Source organism: Hermetia illucens, chromosome 3, assembly GCF_905115235.1.
Source record: "Hermetia illucens chromosome 3, iHerIll2.2.curated.20191125, whole genome shotgun sequence".
Lineage (NCBI taxonomy): Eukaryota > Metazoa > Arthropoda > Insecta > Diptera > Stratiomyidae > Hermetia > Hermetia illucens.
Window position 1 is genome coordinate 138,692,930 of NC_051851.1, and position 19,750 is coordinate 138,712,679.

The following is a 19,750-nucleotide window of genomic DNA, read 5'->3' on the forward strand; positions in this document are numbered from 1 at the left end:
ATTTGGTGAAGAAAAAAGTGCTCTTCCACCACGATAACGCACCGGCTCACACTTCCGCCGTCGCCACGGCCAAATTGGTCGAATTGGGCTACGAACTGCTGATTTGGCCCCGTGCGACTATTATTTATTTTCTAACTTGAAAAAGTCACTCGCCGGGCAAAAATTTGAGTCGAATGAGGAGGTTATAGCCGCCACGGAAGCCCACTTTGCAGACCTCGAGAAAACGTATTTTTCAGACGGGTTAAAGAAGTTGGAGCATCGCTGGAAGAAGTGTATCGAGTTAAAAGGAGACTATGTCGAGAAATAAATCGCCACTTTTCAAAAATTTTCGTTTTTTTTTTTGGTAGGCTAAGTACTTATCGGACCGCCCTCGTATGTCATTTTTTCGGCTTATTTTTTATAAAAAAAAACTAAAATGAAAAGGACTAAATTGCCTTTTTTCGAGGACCAGTTGTCTCTTCTTCAGTGTGTTCTAGTCTAGGTTTATTGCTGATACATCGAATTTCATATGCGTCTAATTGATTGGTCGTCCGTACTCTATTATTTTTCCTGACTGTTTCCGCTACCTAGAAATGTCCCGTGAGATGTGTGGTGGGCAAATTATTTGTTTCTCCTCATGACTTCGCTGACGATGTAAAAAATACCTTGACTTCGCTGATGGCATTTGGTTGACCTTGGGCAAATAGCTCTGGATTTGGAGGAGGAAAATTAGACTGAAGATAAACATCAACAAAACCAAGATTCTTGCTCTGACTGGTCATCGCACTCTTCCTATTCGCATTAATGTCCAAAAGATATCAATCAATTGTATATTTAAGTAGCATCAAACTTGAGGTCGAGTGAAACAACGCTAAATCTAATTAGGTTATTTTTAACTTTGGTCGACATAGACACCAGAAACCGTATTAAAATGTCTGTCATACGCACTTTCCTCAGAAACGGTTACACCTATTGACACGAACTTCGTTAGAAAGGTTTGAACTGTTAACTCCCATACATGCGATTAATTATATTGCTGCACGCTGAATTTAATACCTAAAAGAGGGGCGCACATTTTTTTTCATTGAATATAGCCATGTCGGGTATCCAACAAAAAGATGTTTGGGTACCACACGAGTAATCGCAAAAAAAACTCTTGAACCGAATCAACACCTGCGATGCACTGCTGAAACGGAACGAATTCGACCCATTTTTGAAGCGGATGGTGACTGGTGAGGAAAAGTGGATCACGCACGACAACCTTAAGCGAAAGAGATCGTAGTCGAAGCACGGCGAGCCGGCCCAAACTATCGCCAAGCCCGAATTGACGGTCAGGAAGGTTTTGCTGTGTGTTTGGTGGGATTGGAAGGGAATTATCCACTATGAGCTGGTCAACTATGGCCAGATCCTCAACTGGGTCCTCTACTATGAACAACTCGAACGTTTGAAGCAGCCGATGGAGCAGAAGCAGCCAGAATTGGTCAATAGGAATGGTGTTGTGTTCCATCAGGACAACGCTCGGCCTCACACTTCTTTGTGACCCGCCAGGAGCTACGGGAGCGCACCCCGCTACTATCGCACCCACCGTATAGTCCGGACCTTACCATCTCTTCCGGTCCATGCAAAATGCTCTTGGTGCTACTAAGTTGGTCTCAAAAGAGCCTTGCGAAAACTGGCTGTCTGAGTTTTTTGCAAATAAGGAGGGGGGATAATGAAGTTGCCTGGCAACAAGTTTGCGAGCAAAACGACTTAAATCAGATAATTCTAAGTACGTTAAATAAAGCGTCAAATTTCGATCACAAATACATTTCTTTTTTGAAAATTCACTGCAAAAAATCCCTTAAGTTCCTAGATCCGGAAAATTGTAATAATCTTGTTATTATCAACAAAGTTGTGCGTGTAGGTAGACGGCAGAGTCCAATCAACTTAGATCTTCAGAGCCAGCCCGTAGCATTCGTAAAGGAAAGCAGAGTCTCCCACGCTGCAACTAGAGATTTCTTTGAGGTCTTCAAAGGATGGTTGACCTAATGTCTGTAGCCTAACTCTAGCTAGGAAGAGCCTGAGGCGTTTCCTCTTCATTTCACAGCTTCGGGAATGCGAATTGTAGGGTATGCTGAGTTTGGCGGCATCGTTGCTCATAGGCTAGTGCCCCTGTAGACCGCCGTAATCTTGTATACATTCGCACGCACCTGGGACCGAGATCTCGGGAGCGATCCAAATCCGCCTTGACTTCGCACAGGTGATCAGCCTTCGCCATCTGAGGTTCATGGCTGCTAAGTAGGGCGAGTAAATTTCACCCTTGACAGTCACCAACGGGGCACAGACTGTACCCACCGAAAGAGTAGAGCGCCACCTGGGCACTAGGTAAGCACAAAGACAAACACAAAGTCAAACATTCATGTCGCAGTGGAGACCCGAACCTAAGATACGAGACCGCCCACTCAGCTATCGCATCATCATTCTTAAAACGTCGTACAAAAAGCATTGATTGGGGTCTCTTTGTCGACAAACGTGCCACAAATCAACTACTAAAGAATTGTTAAATCTCAGAAACAAGTTATCATTGATGCTTTCTGCCTGAATCCCCATATTGTATAGGATCTAAAAATATTCAGAGAACTAGACTTTCAATTAATTTTTATTAAATGAGTCTGTTCAGTTTGAAATTCTATATCCAATCTCTCGATTTCAACAATTGGAAATAACTTTTTCGAATGGTGCCGATTGCACAATGTTTCGACATTGCTACGTTAGTTTTTTTTTTCTTTGATAATATATTTTTGTAAGTTTCCGCATTCGACTATTGCATATTTGTCTTTTTCGACGGTGTCCCACTACACGATTTTGTTTGCTTATGCCTGGGCCAATAGTAACAGCATCAACAGGACTAGCTAGTATGCATGGAACAAATAATGAAATATCTACTTTTGATCCGGCTGCGATAATTTTATTGGAATTTTATTATTGACATGATTGCAGTCGTCGTCATCAAAGCGTAAGCAACAACAACAAGTGTGAGTTTTCATTTGGTGATTAATCTGGCACTTGGGCGGTTGTAAGATGAAATGGTGCTGCCAGTATAATCGTTACTTTTATTTATGCATAAACTTTCTTAATGATTCGAATTGATTGCCGAGATTGACTCATTTCTGGAATTGTTTTAAGGTCGTTGTTACACTTCAATAAATTTAGCGTAGAATGATTCCTATCCCAACACACCTAGTGCAGAAATATTCTATATTTAAAATACACATTGATTTCATGAACTCTGGGGGGGATTCAATAGCCTTGAAATAACTTGTATAACTCATTGTCTCCACTTATTGAAATAGAAGCGGGAATCTATCGTAGTGAACAATTTTGAAGCCCCCAGAATGCGTCAACCTTGATGTGAACCCTCTGATCTCAGCTGGCACCACTTTTTCATATCCGAGCTGATCTCTCTCCGTGAAGGTCGTCGATGTAATTACTCTTTTCACTATCTGTGTATAAGACCCATTACCCACTGTGTCATTTTTCATTAGCGCAGAAATGTTGAGTCTCCCCAAAATACGTTGAACATATTCCGCTTTTACATCTCGAATGTATCTTGGTTGGCTTCTCAACTATCTCTTCTGGATGCTGTAACTTTGTACCATCACCATTCTTCATATGTAGTCGAAAACACCAGCGCCAGTGCAACTGGAGTTGATTTACAAAAACAAACACGGTCGTTGTTGTTGTTATTCTTTTTCTCAGTTTTTTTTTTTCATTGTTACGATTGTTGCTATATTTCACACATTTCCTCTTTCTCTTTTCTAGGTCAAACTTTTACTGCTGGGCGCTGGAGAATCTGGAAAATCGACATTCTTGAAACAGATGCGAATAATCCATGGCGTTAAATTCGAACCGGAATTGATACGCGAGTATCAGTATATCATCTATCAAAATATCATCAAAGGTGTAGTGTTACGGAGATTTTAGTGTCTTCGTTTTATTTTACGTGTTATTTTGAGAAGCATCCGATTCATGCATGTAATAAGTCAGCTGGTTAGGCTGATACTGAAAATTTGGAGAAACCCTCGCAAATAATGTTTTCTATTCATTTACAATGCATAGTTCCGGGTAGTTATTATCCCAACTAATATCAGATAATTTCAAATGAAATAATAGTTGTTAACAATAATGTGGTTACCACCATGATTGTTAAACGTTTCCTAGATTGGTTTATACTAATTTCATGGTATTGACTATTGTTCACAGGTATGCAGGTGCTAGTCGACGCACGTGAGAAACTTGACATTCCTTGGGGTAATCCAAATAACGAATGTGAAGCAACACAAGCCAAAACGTTTCATAGTACTCATGGTATTAGTACCGATATGTTTTTAGAATATGCACCTGTCATTAGTAAACTATGGCAGGATAGTGGAATACGAAGAGCATACGAGAGGCGGAGAGAGTTTCAAATTGTAAGTACAATCAATGATACCTAATTTTTATTTGAATCCTTTTTAGCTGAAAACTGGACTTTATGACCCTTTTATGAGAGAAAGGAGGAGCCAGCTTTCCAGTTATTTTACTAAGCAAATTCTTGATAGTATTAGGCTTTGAATTTGAAGATGAAATGCCATCAAACCCTTTTTTGAACTTCAATTATTTGACAGATGCAGATAAATATTTGATAGATAAAATTTCAGCTATTTTTCTCGCTCAGTTCTTTATAATAATAATAATCGTTGGGGAACAATCCAATTGGATCAGGATCTTGAAGTGAAATAAAGCACTTCATTCAAGGCCGTAACGGTACACTACAGGATTACGGTACCCTCTAGGAGGCAATGTGGTGAACATTGCGCTCGTTCGAGATTATTACCCTGATTTGACTCAGGTACTCATTCACAGCTGAACAGGTATTGAGATTTGAACCGCGACCTTCCGTACGACATCCTAATGCTTTAACCACTCAGCAACCCCGACACTAGTTCAGTCGGCTCAGTTCTTTAGTAGTCATTCATACTAGCCAATGTTAATTTATTTGGAAATACAAGTTGTTGCACATGAAATGGCCGATTTGGTACTAAAATTTGAAACGACTGTAAAGCTTACAAAAATTTATTTAATTAATCAAAATAGGTGCCAGTCGATTCAAAACACTTCTTCCAGTGAGATACAAGAGCATGTATGCCAGTTTCGTAAAAGTCCAACTGTCGGGTGTTGATAAACTCGTTGAAGGCAATTTTGATGGCCTGTGCATTCCTAAACTATTTTTCCGCCAAAAAATGATCCAAATGCTTAAAAAAAAGTGGTAGTCGATTGGCGAAAGGTCCGGTGAATATGGTATATGAAGCAGAGTCTCATACTGCAATTCGTTCAACTTTTGAACCGTTGTTCTGGAAATATGAGGTCGTGAAGGAGTATCACACCATCTCTGTTGACTAATCTCGGCCGTTGAATATTCAATTTTTGGTGCATTTCCTCGAGTTGGGCACAGTATTTCTGTGCATTTATCCTTTCTCCAGGTGTCAAAAGAGAATAGTGAATAAATCCAGCAGCAGACCGCCAAACAGTCACCATTACCTACTTCGGATGGAAGCTCGGTTTCGGCATATGCTTCGGAGGCTCATCAGCATCTAGCCATTGTGCTGCTCGGCGACGGTTGTCGTATAATATCCACTTTTCATCACATGTCACTATTCTGTGCAAAAAGAGATCGCTTCTGCTGCAGGAATAAAGATCTACAAATTTCCTTTCGAACGGTCATGTATTGCTCCGTAAGGGCATGCGGAACCCATTTGTCTAGCTTTTTCACCTTTGCAAGTTGTTGCAAGTGCCGGGAAACTGTCGAATAGTGTAAACCTAGTTTTTTTGCAATGTCTCTCGCAGACTGACGTGTCGGATCCGACCAGCAAACGCAGCTCGTCGTTGTCAATCGATGATCCTGGATAACTACGGGGCTCACTTTGAAGGTTTACGTCGCCTGACCGGAATTTTTCGAACCATCGCCGTGTGGTTCGTTCGCTTATCGTATCAGCTCCAAATGCGCTGTTAATGTTCCTGGTCACCTCCGCTGCTTTATGACCGAATTTGAACTCATATAGAAAAAAGTATATGTTGTTGGCTCTTTTCCATCGTTCTTCTCCTTTTTATTCACTGCTACCACAACGATGGTCAAAACTGAAATGACTCCTTGATTAAATGTAGGAGTATTTATATTTCATTATGCGACACCAACAGTGCCAACTGGCACTGGTGGTTTGATACAGCAAAATCACAGCTAATTTCACTTGATTGCCAAATGGGCTATTTCATGTGCAACAACCTAATATCATGATTAAATTCAAACTTTTGATACACGCCAGTTACCCAAACCAAATCGAGTTAGACGTGAATTTATTGGGACCTTGTCTCATCGCTTGCTAACCGGTGAAAAATGGACAAGTAGACTTCAAACTGATTAGAATAGCTGAAATACTTATGAATGTTCCATGCGATTAAAAACTGCAACACTCACGGAATGCGAGGGGCTTTATTGAAAAAGTTCAGAAAATGATACCAAAAAGGCATCAAATTAAGTTTGACTTGATGACCAAGGCAAACGCAACCGCTGCACTCAGCAACAAACAATAGTCTTATCTTCAAGCCTCATGCGTCATTCTGTGTCACAGAAAACATCGCTGGGATTAGTAATTCGCTTTTTAATTTACTGTTTATAACATCAACAAAAAAATTGGAAACCCCCATCTACTAAACTACGCATGGTCAGAGCTATAACCGGAGCGAGAGCATCCACTAAATTTGACAATATCAGCGATAATGAAAGTGAAATAGCCGAAGTAGATTGCAAGAATTTGGGATGCAAAATGGATGGTATTGGTTGGATATTATTAGTAAATGATGTATAGAAACACGAAGTGCTTGATTTTGACATATTAACCGATGACTCAAAAAGGAGTGGTTAGTGCCAATTTGAGCAAAAATGTCTTATGGATCAATCCCAGAAAATCAGAAAGCAAGTTAGCTGAATCCTGAACATCTGACAGATACCTCGAATTTGACTTGTAAGGTGCCGGTCGCCATTAACGAAATTGTGGATGTTTTTGTTTGGTTTATGCTGTCCCGCTGCTGTGGGTTTATTACTTGCACAGCATTAAGTGTGATGATAATGAAACTAAAGCAGTCTCATAGAAAACTGGGACTGTCTGCCCTATCCTCTACAGAGGAATGAATCGGATACAAACCTGTACAGGATCGACCACCATTGTTGGTACTGGCCTCGCATATTAATTCAAAAGCATACGCCCAGGGTCAATCGGTCCGATTAAAATATGAAGAAATGCAATTCCTTGTTCGGAACTCCTGAATTGAATTTGATCACCTATCCACATTCTCCTGGTATGGATGAGCTTTCCTGGCACTGAGATATTTCTTTCGTTTGAGGATTGATTGATACCGTCAACTATTTTTGATTTGCTAAGATATAATCAAAAATTTCAGTTTAAAAATAAGCTCGCTTCCTACGGTTATTACCATCGTTTATCCTTCATGAACTCACTCACTGAAATTAGCTTCCCGCCGACATATGCGACTTCAAATTTCGCTACCAGAAAACTTTCGGACACTTAAGGAAGAATGAAATTTGAAAAATGATATAGGAAGAACTGGTATAGCGGGAAAGAATTTTTTATGAAAAATTTAAGCAAAGGACGAAATTAAATTTTCGTTCGTTGAAAATGAATTTCAAACATTAACAAATCAGCTAGTAACTTGACCTTTGGCAAAGGCTGAAGAAAAAGAAAGAATTATGGAAAAAATCAATCGACTGAAAGGGAATGAAAAATGAAAAAAAAATGCTTCTATATTAGGCTTAAACTTTTTCGCTTTTGGACTGTGTACATATTATCTCTCTCGCTCTCTTTCAAACTGACACTGGTAGCTAGCCACATTTACGATAAAAAGAATAATAAGAAATCCGAAGAGAACAGAGTGGGATTCCTATGCGACGCACCTAAACAACTATATGGCCAACCTACAAAGGGGCGGTAATATCCGGAGCGAACTGAAACTAGAAACTCTGGGGGAAAACTTCAACAAAGTCGTCATTGCCGCATATGAGGCCAGCTGTCCGGCTAAGACAGTTAAGTCATCAAGGGATGCACCCTGCTGGATTAGGAACTTAGTCAGAATGTGAACAGAGTTACGAAATCTCTCCAATCGAGCGAAACAAACAGGAGACTGGCCAAGGTACAAAAATGCATAGACTGCATATAGTAACTTGATCAGGGAAGCAAAACGAAACAGCTTCAGAGAATTCTACGAAGAGATCGAACCAACCGCAGAAGGAACCAGGCTATACAAAGCTATAATGGAAGACAAGGCAATATCTTCTGCCTGTTTGAAGAAGGAAAATGGGAAATTTACCGAGAATGAGAAGGGCAGTGTACACATGCGTCTCAAAACTCAAGGGGGAAGTAGATGACATCTTCACAGCACTACTCCAGAGAAGCCTATAAATCATCTTAGAGTCTCTTCTAAGGGTGGTAAGGGAGAGAACATCTCTGGCATATATAGCAAGCACATGCAAGCGGAGAAAAGTGGTCTTTATTCCGAAAGAATTCTGCAGGCACTGTATGGAGAGCGTCAAGGCCGGCAACTTCATTCAACTGGAACATGTTGATGACAAAGACAGTTTCGCTTCTGCTTGGAGGATCAGTCCGATGGATTGCCATATCATCCGTAAGAGGTTATATAAATGGGAATCGTATTAAATATTGCTTCCATGTCTTCAACTTCTCATCATTGTGGATGAGAAGTCTGCCGTTAATCGTTGCTGTTGTTTTTATTGTCACCAAGACCACGCCTCCCTATCGCATGCTTGGGCAGTACGTTGATAACGCTCACTGGAATCTTACAGTCAAGATCTTGTCAGAAACCAGCTCGCAAGTCATAAGAGCGCGTCTTGAGATAGTTGTCAACAGTAGTTCGACATCGAATTCAGGTTTACTATCAGCAAATTTTCACGACTAACATACCGCAAGAGGCAGAGGACTACCCCGCTGAGGCGTTGCGTCACTTCGGCTAGACCAGAATACTTAGTCCATATCGGCGGCATTTTTATAGCAAGGGTCGTAGTAGAGAGATCCGAGGCGTTGTAGATGTTTTGATAGCAACCACGGTAGCAATTTCGAAGTTTGCATAAATTTCTATCTATTTTAATCATCTTTTACGAGGAGGAAGTATTTTGAATGTGTTCTGAAACCCATTGGGCGAATTGAACAATTGAACGTCTCTGCGGTGTACACTACAGGATTACAATACCCTATAGGAGGTAATGTGATCAGCATTGGGTTCGTCCGGGATTATTACCCTGATTTGACTCAGGTACTCATTCACAGCAGAGTCGACTGGTATTCGACGTCAAATCACGATACAAATCCCACCAGTGAGATTTGAACCGCAAACTTCCGTACGACAGCCTTGTGCTCTAACCACTCGGCTATCCGAATTTATATCTCGCAAGAAATGGCATTATCCTTTTTTTCTTAGCTTTGATGAGGCAGGTGGCCTCTGCTCTCTGGGTATTCAGCCTAGGCCTCCCTTAATAAGGAACTCCAGCCTCCTATACACTGCTTTATGCAGATAATGTTTTCCTAGCATCTAATAGCAAAAATGATCTCGAGCAACTTGTCCACAAATGGAATAATCTGCCCAGAACTGAGCGATTTAAAAATTTCGGGTCAACGTTATCAGCCGATGAAGAACTGCGTTATGGAATTGCTTCAAGAATTAACGCAACCTGAATGAGGTGGCGTTCCACAACTGGTGTTTTGTGATCGACGTATCAACGAACGTCGCAAATCTAAAATTTACCGCAATGTCGTCCGTTCTGTCGCCCCCTATGGTTCTGAGTGTTGGCCGACTATAAAAGGCAATGAACGGCGTCTTGCGGTAATGGAGACGAAGGTGTCGCATCGGACTAGTGGCGTGACACGTTTTGATCACATCCGAAATTAGGATATCCGCGATCGTTATGGGGTTTCACCGATCGTAGAAAAATTGCGAGAGAGGCGTCTTCGATGGTATGGTCACGCAATTTACGCTAACGAGAATTCACTTGCCAAGATTGGTCTGAACATCGAAGTCGATGGTAAACGACCAAAAGGCAGACCGAAACAACGGTGGCTTGATACGCTGGATGGGGATTTGAAAGCCACGAGATTGCATCCAAATCAGACATTTGATAGAGCCAAATGGCGAAACCGATCACGACTAGCCGACCCCGCCTGTGAACGGGATAAAGCTGAAACAAATCGGGAAACCGGAAGCTGAACGCTTCAGGTACGAAAGGTTTTGTGTATTTCTTAGTACATAGCACGTAATATATCCATATATTATGTGAGAGTATCCACTTTCGGGTGATATTGACATTCATAGTCTTCAATTTTCAAAGAAGCAACAAATTTGAGGTATTATAACTTTGTTAGTAATAGTGCGATTTCCACCAAACTTGGCAAGATCATGCTCTATATTATAGCCTATATCACTGCAAAATTTCATGGAACTAGGATGAACTTAAGGGGGGTTTCTAACCAATTACAAAAAATTATAGTAATATACTATTATTAACTTTATTTAAACAGATATCGGCATGGAAGGTATTTCGGAGCCCAGGCACCATATAGTGGCAGCCTCCTGATTTTTTTCAGATTTTTCGGTTTGGTAGTTTCTGAGAATGGCCCCCTTAAAGAAGTGACCACTTTCAACCCCCCGCGCTCCCCACCCTTCCAACGAATGTCAAAACTAAGATCGGCTTTGGAAAGTACGAGACCTTTAATTTGATACCCCACATGACTATATTTGATTAAAAAAAATTTTACACCCCTCTTTTGCATGTATGGGGACCTCCCCCCCCCCCTTAAATTCGACGTAAAAGGATGTAATTCACTGTATGCGTGAGCGTTCACAGTTCCCACCTTTCTACCAAATTTGGTCTCAATCGCTATAACCGTCTCCGAGAAAAATGCGTGTGACGGACAGACAGACAGACAGTAAACCGATTTTAATTTGTGTAAACACAAAACCTTAAAAAAAGAAGAATAAGGAACTCCAGACATCCTGGTTTTGCGCCGTAGTCTCAGCATTAATGTGCAGGAAAGATCTCATGTCACCTGCTCGATCTGGATGAAGGTGGTTTGCACATCTCTGGTTGTTCTTGCCTTGATGTCGATATCGTCAGCTTATGCCAGTAGTTGGGTGAACTTGAAGTCGATAAGGCCTTTACTTCAGCATCACGGATCATTTTTCCCATGGCCAGATTAAAAAGAATGTAGACCGTTGTTGAACGAGGCATTGTTTACGCAATAAGTTCATTTCAGAAACTTAGGGTAATCAGGTAACTCAAGAAGTATATCGTCTTTTCCAACTGTAAATCCAATAAATATCTTAAACGGATTGAAGATCTGGTAAGCTGTTTGAGATGTGTTTGAAACATCAATTTCTCATCATAATCTTAAATCATTCGAATGAATTCTGTTCAGCGTAACAAATAAACCCCGTTTTGCTTTTTTTGGTGTAGTTCCTTTCTCGATTGTATTTGCGAAAAGCTTGGCTCCTAAGCAGCCTTTCATTACCAAATATTTCGGATTACTTTCACAGACCATTTTAATCGTGAAATTTTTCGTTCGTCACGTCCTTTTGTAATGCTCCGTGCTGACTGGGAAATGCTATGAAATGTCAAAGCCGAAGTACACAAACGACCCCAAAGTGAGTAACACCGCGTTGTATCCCTGTGTGCAAGGTCATTTTCGGCCAGGTTTGATTTTGTTTTATAGTTCAATCACCTTCTTCCTCCTAAGATGATGCAACCGCGGAGTTGTTTTTCCAACAGTTACCCTCAATATTTCATTTATAAATCCGAAAGTAAAAGTGAAATTATCACAAATTTCATAGTAATAATTGCTCGCCAATTGCCAAATGCGTTGTATCTATTAATAAGTAAATTATAAAAGTAAAAAATATGAATGGAAACAAGAAACAGAAAAATGCATTGCAGATCAATTCCAATATAGCAAAACGGCATTCCTTTTGATCATAACTTTATAAGACGTGCAAATTGACTTGTATAACTACTACTTGTCGACCTCCATTGATATCTATCTGCTCTCTATCATCTATCTCAAAACTATGCACGACTCTAATGTATGGAATTTGCACTAATACGAGTATATATCTCGAACGAGTTGCTTATGCTGGTGAATTATTTTACAAATAAGTCAGCATGTAATTATAATTGGTATTTTGTGTGGGATTTGATTAGAATGACATATACGGGTCTCTACGTAATTGGCCCGTTTATATGTCTGCAGACCTGTGTCAACTGTTTTTCCTCGCAGATACTGGAAGGCTTTCCCTAGAAAAACACTTTCCAACTCTAGGAGAATTATTTGTTCATGCACAAGTGATACAGGAAAAAAGAGCTAATAATAGCTTTGCCAAGCTGTTTTTTCACTATTCCGACTAAAAAGATGCGGATCATAAACAAGTTTTGAGTTGCCATTCGGATATCGTGGATGGAAGTATTTTTATGATATTTGTAAATTCCAACTATGAAATTGGCGAGCTATTGCAGGTTGTTTGCGGGAAGAAACTTACCAAGAAAAACAGCATGTATTGAAGCGAAACTTATTGGACTGAATCATAGAATTAGAGAAATACAGTCCCCAATGTGATGCAACCAGCTCAAACCACGAATCTAAAATTATACTGGGAGTGGTAACTCGATTTAAAATGCCTAATTGACTCTGGAAGTTGTTCATATACTTTTTCAATCAACAAGGAAAATATCCTCTGCATTGTGCACGTTGAGCTAATCGGTGCCGAAGACCGTTCTCTTAATTGATTCAGTGACGCAAATTGAAAGGATAAACAAGAAAATCACTAACTGCACAGGTGAAATCATTACCCGACATTTCTTTTTCATTACCTCCATCTAAAAATGCGTTTCTGCTAAAGCTCTCACATTTCCAATAGCCATTTGTTTTCGCTGGAGCAGGGAAAAATTACTTTAATATTTATTTTCACTCGTGGAGATGTGTTAAGACTAAAGAAGAAACATAAATGTGTATACGTTCATTGCGTCTTTTTCGACAAAATTCATGAATCATTCTCTTGGATTTTTCAACTAAACTTCACTTGAGCAGTAGCCCTGGAGAATGAACGTTTGCTGACTTATACTTGTGCCTAAGAATCAGAGAGTGGCGGTTAGGCAGAAATATTTCTTTTTGCGAAAAAAAGAAAAACAAGCAAAAGTAAATGATATACATCCGGCAGTGTTAAGTGAATGAATGAGACCCAGATGAAAGGCCAAGAGATGTGCGGATCTACTTAAGCTTTAATATTAGCAATAATTACATTTAATAAAATTTCTAGAGTTGACTAGTTAGAAGAATTTATAGTTGTATAGTCAGCATTTACGGAGAATACACAATAAGGATCACAAGTATTTTGTAACGCCCACATGTCACTATGGAATTTTCTATATTGCTTAATCAATTATAATACTGAATAGAATAAGGTTTTTACATGCCACTTAGTACATATAATTGGCTTTTGCAGTTTTTTAGTTGTCCATTTCTGTAACGTCTAACTTCAACCCTTCCCTATTTACCCCCACAGAGACTGAATTTAGTTTTTTATGATTCACAACACCTTAACGCCAAAAAACCTAGAAAATTCTCATACTGCCTAACTAACCTTTTCCTTATTTATTTCAGAGTGATTCTGTCAGTTATTTTTTCGATGATTTAGATCGAATAGCACGACTTGATTTTGTACCAACACAGAAAGATATTTTACATTGTCGTAAAGCAACCAAAGGCGCATATGAATTTACAATAAAAATCCAGGTTTGTATATTCACTTCGCGCAGACTCCGAATAATGATTATTGCGTTGTAGCATTCATTGTCTGCACGTTAAAATACTTTTAATTATTCACTGGACTTATTAGCATTTATGCATTGATTATTTTTCTCTTTTTAATTTTTCAGAACATTCCTTTCGTATTCATCGATGTCGGTGGACAAAGAACGCAACGACAGAAATGGACAAAATGTTTTGATTGTTCAGTAACATCGATATTATTTTTAGTCTCTACATCGGAATTTGATCAAGTTCTAGCTGAGGACAGGTAAGATTGGCAAGTAGTGAAATTATTGTTGAAGTGGTTCTGCAAACATTGTTTAAAAATAAACAAATTTCAAATGATTACGAATGAATTAACGTGTTTTACCGCCGTAGTTGAAGGAAACAAATTGATATACTAATTCAAACTTCAAATGTGAGTTGAATGCGCTTATGTCACGGGAGCCCAAAGATTTCCTGCTTACTTGCCATGTAATGCAAAACAGATAAAATGGTAGGATTTCCTATAGAATCATTAATAGGAGTAACAGGTCGAAATACCGCAAGTTAGCGCTTCGGGTATAAAGGTTTTGTGTTCATCTTATGTGAGGACCTTACTATGCACATTTTTCCATTCGTATATGGCTAAAAACCCAAAATATTACTTCATATTTTTTCAAACGGTGACCGAATCAATGCCTGCGATGCACTGCTGAAACGGAATGAATTCGATCCATTTTTGAAGCGGATGGTAACTGGTGATGAAAAGTGGATCACGCACGATAACCTCAAGCGAAAAAGATCGTGATCGAAAAAGCCGGCCCAAACTATCGCCGGATTGACGGCCAGGAAGCTGTTGCTGTGTGTTTGGTGAGATTAGTAGGGAATCATCCACTAGTAACTACGGCCAGGCCTTCAATTCGGTCCTCTATTGTCAGCATCTCGACCGTTTGAAGCAGGCGATTGGCCAGAGGCGGCCAAAATTGGTCAATAGGAATGGTGTTGTGTTCCACCACGATAGCGCTCGGCCTCACACATCTTTGATGACCCGCCAGAAGCTACGGGTGCTCGGATGGGATGTCCTATCGCACCCAACGTATAGTCCGGACCTGGCACCAATGGATTACCATCTCTTCCGGTCCATGCATAACGCTCTTGGTGACTGTCTGGCGTAATTGATATTGGCATATAGATAATTAAAAAACTAAAACGAAATGTTTGCCCCATTCACGTGAGCTCACTTTGATGTGGTAATGACGAATTGATATGTTATGATGACGTCATACACGTTTTAGAATGCACGATATTCACACAAAATGTAAGAGTTCCACCTTCTATAACTTTGTTAATAATAGTTGGATTTTCTTCAACCTTGACCAAATCGTACCTTATATCGTCCTTTATACAAATGCAAAAGTTTGTAGTCCTAGCATGAAATTAAGGGGGTTTCCGGCTAAATTTCAAAATATGCTAATATAGTATTATTATTATCCATGCAGATATCGGAACGGGATGTATTTTGAGGCCTAGATTTTTTGGGTGGATAGGTTCTGAGGACGAGACCTCTTACACTTCTTGGGGGGTCATATTTTGAGCCCTCACTCCAATACGTTTCATCTTAGATCAAATATGGGTCCAGTTTCGAAAAGAACTAATTGAGCCCTTTCATTTGATACCCCATGTGGCCAAATTCTGTGAAAAAAATGTTGCACCCTCCATTCACATGTATGGGAAGCCCTCTTAAATTGAACACAAAATATATATAAGGTGCGTTCCATAACTATAGGACCACCTCTGATTTATTCTGTCGTTGCCATTTAAACTAAAATGAATTTTTTGTTCCTAAAGGAGAACCTTCTAAAACCCTTATAAGCACTACTACATAAAATATTATGGATAATTTAACGCGAAAGCAATAAATATCCGAAATTCTTCCGTTTTATAACTATAAAACCACTTTCAAAAACAACAAATTCTTTAATGAAAAATTGGCGTTGCGGCTGAAGTTTAAAGTTTAAAAGTTAATAATAATCCAACTTCCTTATAATCAATGAATCGTATTCTGGTAGCCACTTACTGCTTTCTTAAGCAGAATGAACTAAGAAATGCTCTTAACCTAAATATATATTAAATTTTTAATCTAATTACCCTAATTATTAACTCATGCTCGAGTTGGTGATCTGAAGGATGCTCTGCGACGTGTGAAGCTGGTGCTGAAATCATATCTCTCGGGGAAGATTAAAATAAGCGCATTGAATATATTCGCTATCCCTTCACTAGCTTATGCATTCGAAATATTGCAGTGGACGAAAATAGACCTGGAAAACATCCAGCGGCGGATACGGACTACTATGTCCAAATTCCGAATGCATCATCCAAACTTTGCCGCGGTGCGGATGAACCTGCCTCGTGACATCGGACGTAGAGGCGTGGTTGACGTGGCGGTACAACATCATCGTCAAGTCGACTTGCTGCGCGCTTATTTTTACAGCAAAGAACAGGCGAGTCCCTTGCATGCGGCAGTCTGTAAGGCAGAGTGTGGGCTGACTCCACTTAACTTGAAGGATCGCTCTTTCAATCCTCTGAGTGGGGTGAAGTCGGACCAAGAGCGGATCGATGAATGAATTGTCTTTGGCAGCCATTTGTCGAACAGATGGCTGAGTGCTAGGGAGCTCTTTGCTGAGACGGAGGGATTCATGTGTGCCATTCAGGACGGCGTGATCGCCACCCGAGCACATCATGAAAGAACGGGTGAAGAACGACCAGTGCAGAATGTGTGGTTCGGCGTTAGAGACGTTGGATCATCTCATTTCTGGCTGCACTGTGATTGCACCGATGCAATACACCACCAGGCACAATGTTGAATGTAAGGGGATTCATCAAAACCTTGCATACAAGCATGGGCTGATCACGGGAACATGTCCGGTTTACCGATATGAGACGCAAACAGTACTTGATAGTTTTGCTTATAGCATGCATTAGGACCGGCAAGTTCTAACTGATCACCACATACCGCACAACAAGCCTGACGTACTGGTAGTTGACAATACGGGTCGCTCCGCGTACATTATGGATGTTGGAAATACGTGGAGAAGAAGGTGAATTATGAGCCACTGGCTCGGGAAATCAAAGAAATTTGGCGTCTTGAGCGGATGGTTGTGGTCCCCATAATATTATTAGCTACAGGTATTGTATCTAAATCCCTCACGGCTTCCCTTGATTTCCTGAGACTCTCAGACAGTCTAGTTCAAACCATGCAGAAGTACACCATTTTGCATACATGCTCGATGTTGCGGGGAGTTCTTGACGGATTCTCCCACTATCCTACCACCGGGCACCACCACCAGCGCCCCTTTAGTTTTTAAGTAGGTAGGATCGTCCGAGCCTGAATAAGGAACTCCAGACATCCCGATTTTGGGCCGAGAATTGATCAATTCAATGCTAAAAAACCAGGTCTACAAGGAATACATGAAAACTGACAAGATCATTGTTTATAGAGTAAACGATTAGACCCAATGGTGAGACGTTTCGCGTGAAACAGTGTTTTCAAGCTGAAATAGGCTCTGTTGTGATTTCCGACCCTAAATAGGAGAAATTATCAACAGTCTCAGAGTTGCAGTCTCTTTATCTTTATTCTTCTCATTTGACCAGTGCCATTTGGTGTGGTTGTTTCTTTGGGTTTTGGTGCTGCCGTTGCCGTACCTCGTCTTGTCTTCATTAATGTGTAGCTCAAGATCCCGCACCATCTGCTCGATTTGGATGCAGGTAGACTGTACATCCGAGATTGTTCTTCTCCTAATGTCAATATCGTCAACATAGGCTAGTAGTTGGGTGGACATGAAGAGAATGGTGCCTCTCACATTTGCATCAGCAACGATGATCATTTTTTCCAACTCGCCTCACACGTTGTTCAGTGTCAGCCTAGTCAGTCTTAACAATTTTGTCGGGGCACCAAATTCTCCAGGGTCGTCCACAGTTTTGCCTTGGTAGCCTTGAAGTTGATGAAAAAAAGTACAACTGATGATCTTGCAAGAGTTTTTCCATATCTTGCTGCAGAAAGAAAATCTGATATGTTGCTGATTTGCCTGGAGTAAAGCCTCCTTGGTATGGGTCGATGATGTTCTGGATGTATGTGGATATCTGGCTTAACAAAATAGTGGGGAATATCTTGTAGATGATATTCAACCAAGCCTCTTTGGTATGGGCCAATGATGTGCTGGGCGTATGGGGCTATTCGGCCTAGCAAGATAGCGGAGAATATCTTATAGACGTTCCTCAGCAACGTGATACCTCTATAATTGCTGTATTGGGTGATACCCCCCTTTTTCTGTATGGGACACATAATGCCGCGTTGCCAGTCATCAGACATTGATCCGATGTCCCAGATCTTGAGCATTAGTTAATGAACCGTTTGGTATAGTTGGTCGCTTTCATATTTAACCAATTCGGATGTAATTCCCTAGGCTCATGCGACTTATGATTTTGAGTCGATAGATTTTAAGGACTGTTTCTCCCATGGTTAGTAATGGCATTTGTTCGTCGTCTTCAGTTGGCGGGACATCCAACTCGCCGATATTTTGGTTGTTTGAGCATATGGAAAACGTGACGTGCTCATTAATAGTGAACAAAAACAGCAGCGTGTTTGTAGATTCCGAGCGCTGATCAAAGTGTTTTAGGAGCAATGCAAAGAAGTTTTTTGTGTAGATCTATTATGAAGGACGCTACATGCCTGAGTGTAATAAGCGGTTAGCGTTTGGTTTGGGATGCGCATGACATTGTTCTTATCGACTGTCTTGCAGAAGACAAGAGGAGATATATGGCGAATGAAAAAAAAATACTTCCTTACCTTCACAACGTATTGGTTCACACATTCGGAAAGCAATAATTGCAAGAAAGGAACTTACTCCTCAACCGCCATAGGTAGTTTCAGGCAAAAAAGAATTGAGCCGAAAACCGTCGCGTCTCTACTACATAATGTAAATAATAATGGCAAAATATGCTAAATATGATGGAAAATGTGAATGAAGGATGTTAGTCTTGTAAAAGCATCAGATGTTTGGCACAACTAACTTTCAATCTCATCATTTACTAAATTGCCTCATGCATCATGATCTCAGATTGAATTTGAATAAAACTGAATTTTTGATGATCAATCCCCATGAAACTGGCATATTACTGTTAATGTCTATTTAAATATCTCGGGTCAATCCTATCAGCCGAAGAATTTTTGGCCCCCTACATGAGGATGGGCAATTCTGTAGCGTACTTAACGACGACATCTGTGAGCGATACCACGACCGTCTGGTTGTGAATGAAATCCGGCTCAACAAGTGACGATGGACAGGTGACCTAATCCGTATAGAAGAGGATGATCTAGCCCGGAAAGCCTATAAGGGTAATATCTATGGTAGAAAAAGGAGAAGAAGCAGACCCTGCCTGAGATGGAGCGATGACGTAGGTTAGAACGCCAGGCAGCTTTTAGGGATATCAAATTAGTGGACCTCGGCGACAGACCGGGCTGTTCCTTACTAAGGCAGGCCTAGATCGGAAACCCGTTATTGTGCCGTTGAGAATAGTGAATGCTATAAGCCAATGGAGAATTGCGCTATGAAATTGCTTCTCGCATTAGCGCAACCTGATTGAAGTGGTGATCCACAACTGACGTTCTTTGTGATCAACATATCAACGAAGATCCCAGATCTAAAATTTATCGCAATGTCGTTCATCGGTTGTAATGGAGATGAAGATATTGTGTAGGACTAGTGGCGTAAGACGCCTCGATCACAACCGAAATGAGGATATCCGCGATCGATATGGGATTGCACTGATCGTGGAAAAATTGCGAGAGAGGCGTCTTTAATGGTAGGGCCATGTAATTTGCGCTAAAGGGA

At 40.5% G+C, this 19,750-nt stretch overlaps 1 protein-coding gene across 2 annotated transcripts in view; it reads left to right on the top strand.

Moving 5' to 3' along the window:
- Positions 1-19,750, top strand: part of LOC119652244 (guanine nucleotide-binding protein subunit alpha homolog) — a 59,813-nt gene that overhangs the window by 38,678 nt on the left and 1,385 nt on the right. For both annotated transcript variants that reach the window (XM_038056219.1, XM_038056220.1), the window contains exons 2-5: positions 3,781-3,919; positions 4,222-4,430; positions 13,731-13,862; positions 14,006-14,145. In XM_038056219.1, coding sequence (XP_037912147.1) covers positions 3,781-3,919; positions 4,222-4,430; positions 13,731-13,862; positions 14,006-14,145 — 620 coding nt within the window. The remainder of the gene's footprint in view (positions 1-3,780; positions 3,920-4,221; positions 4,431-13,730; positions 13,863-14,005; positions 14,146-19,750) is intronic.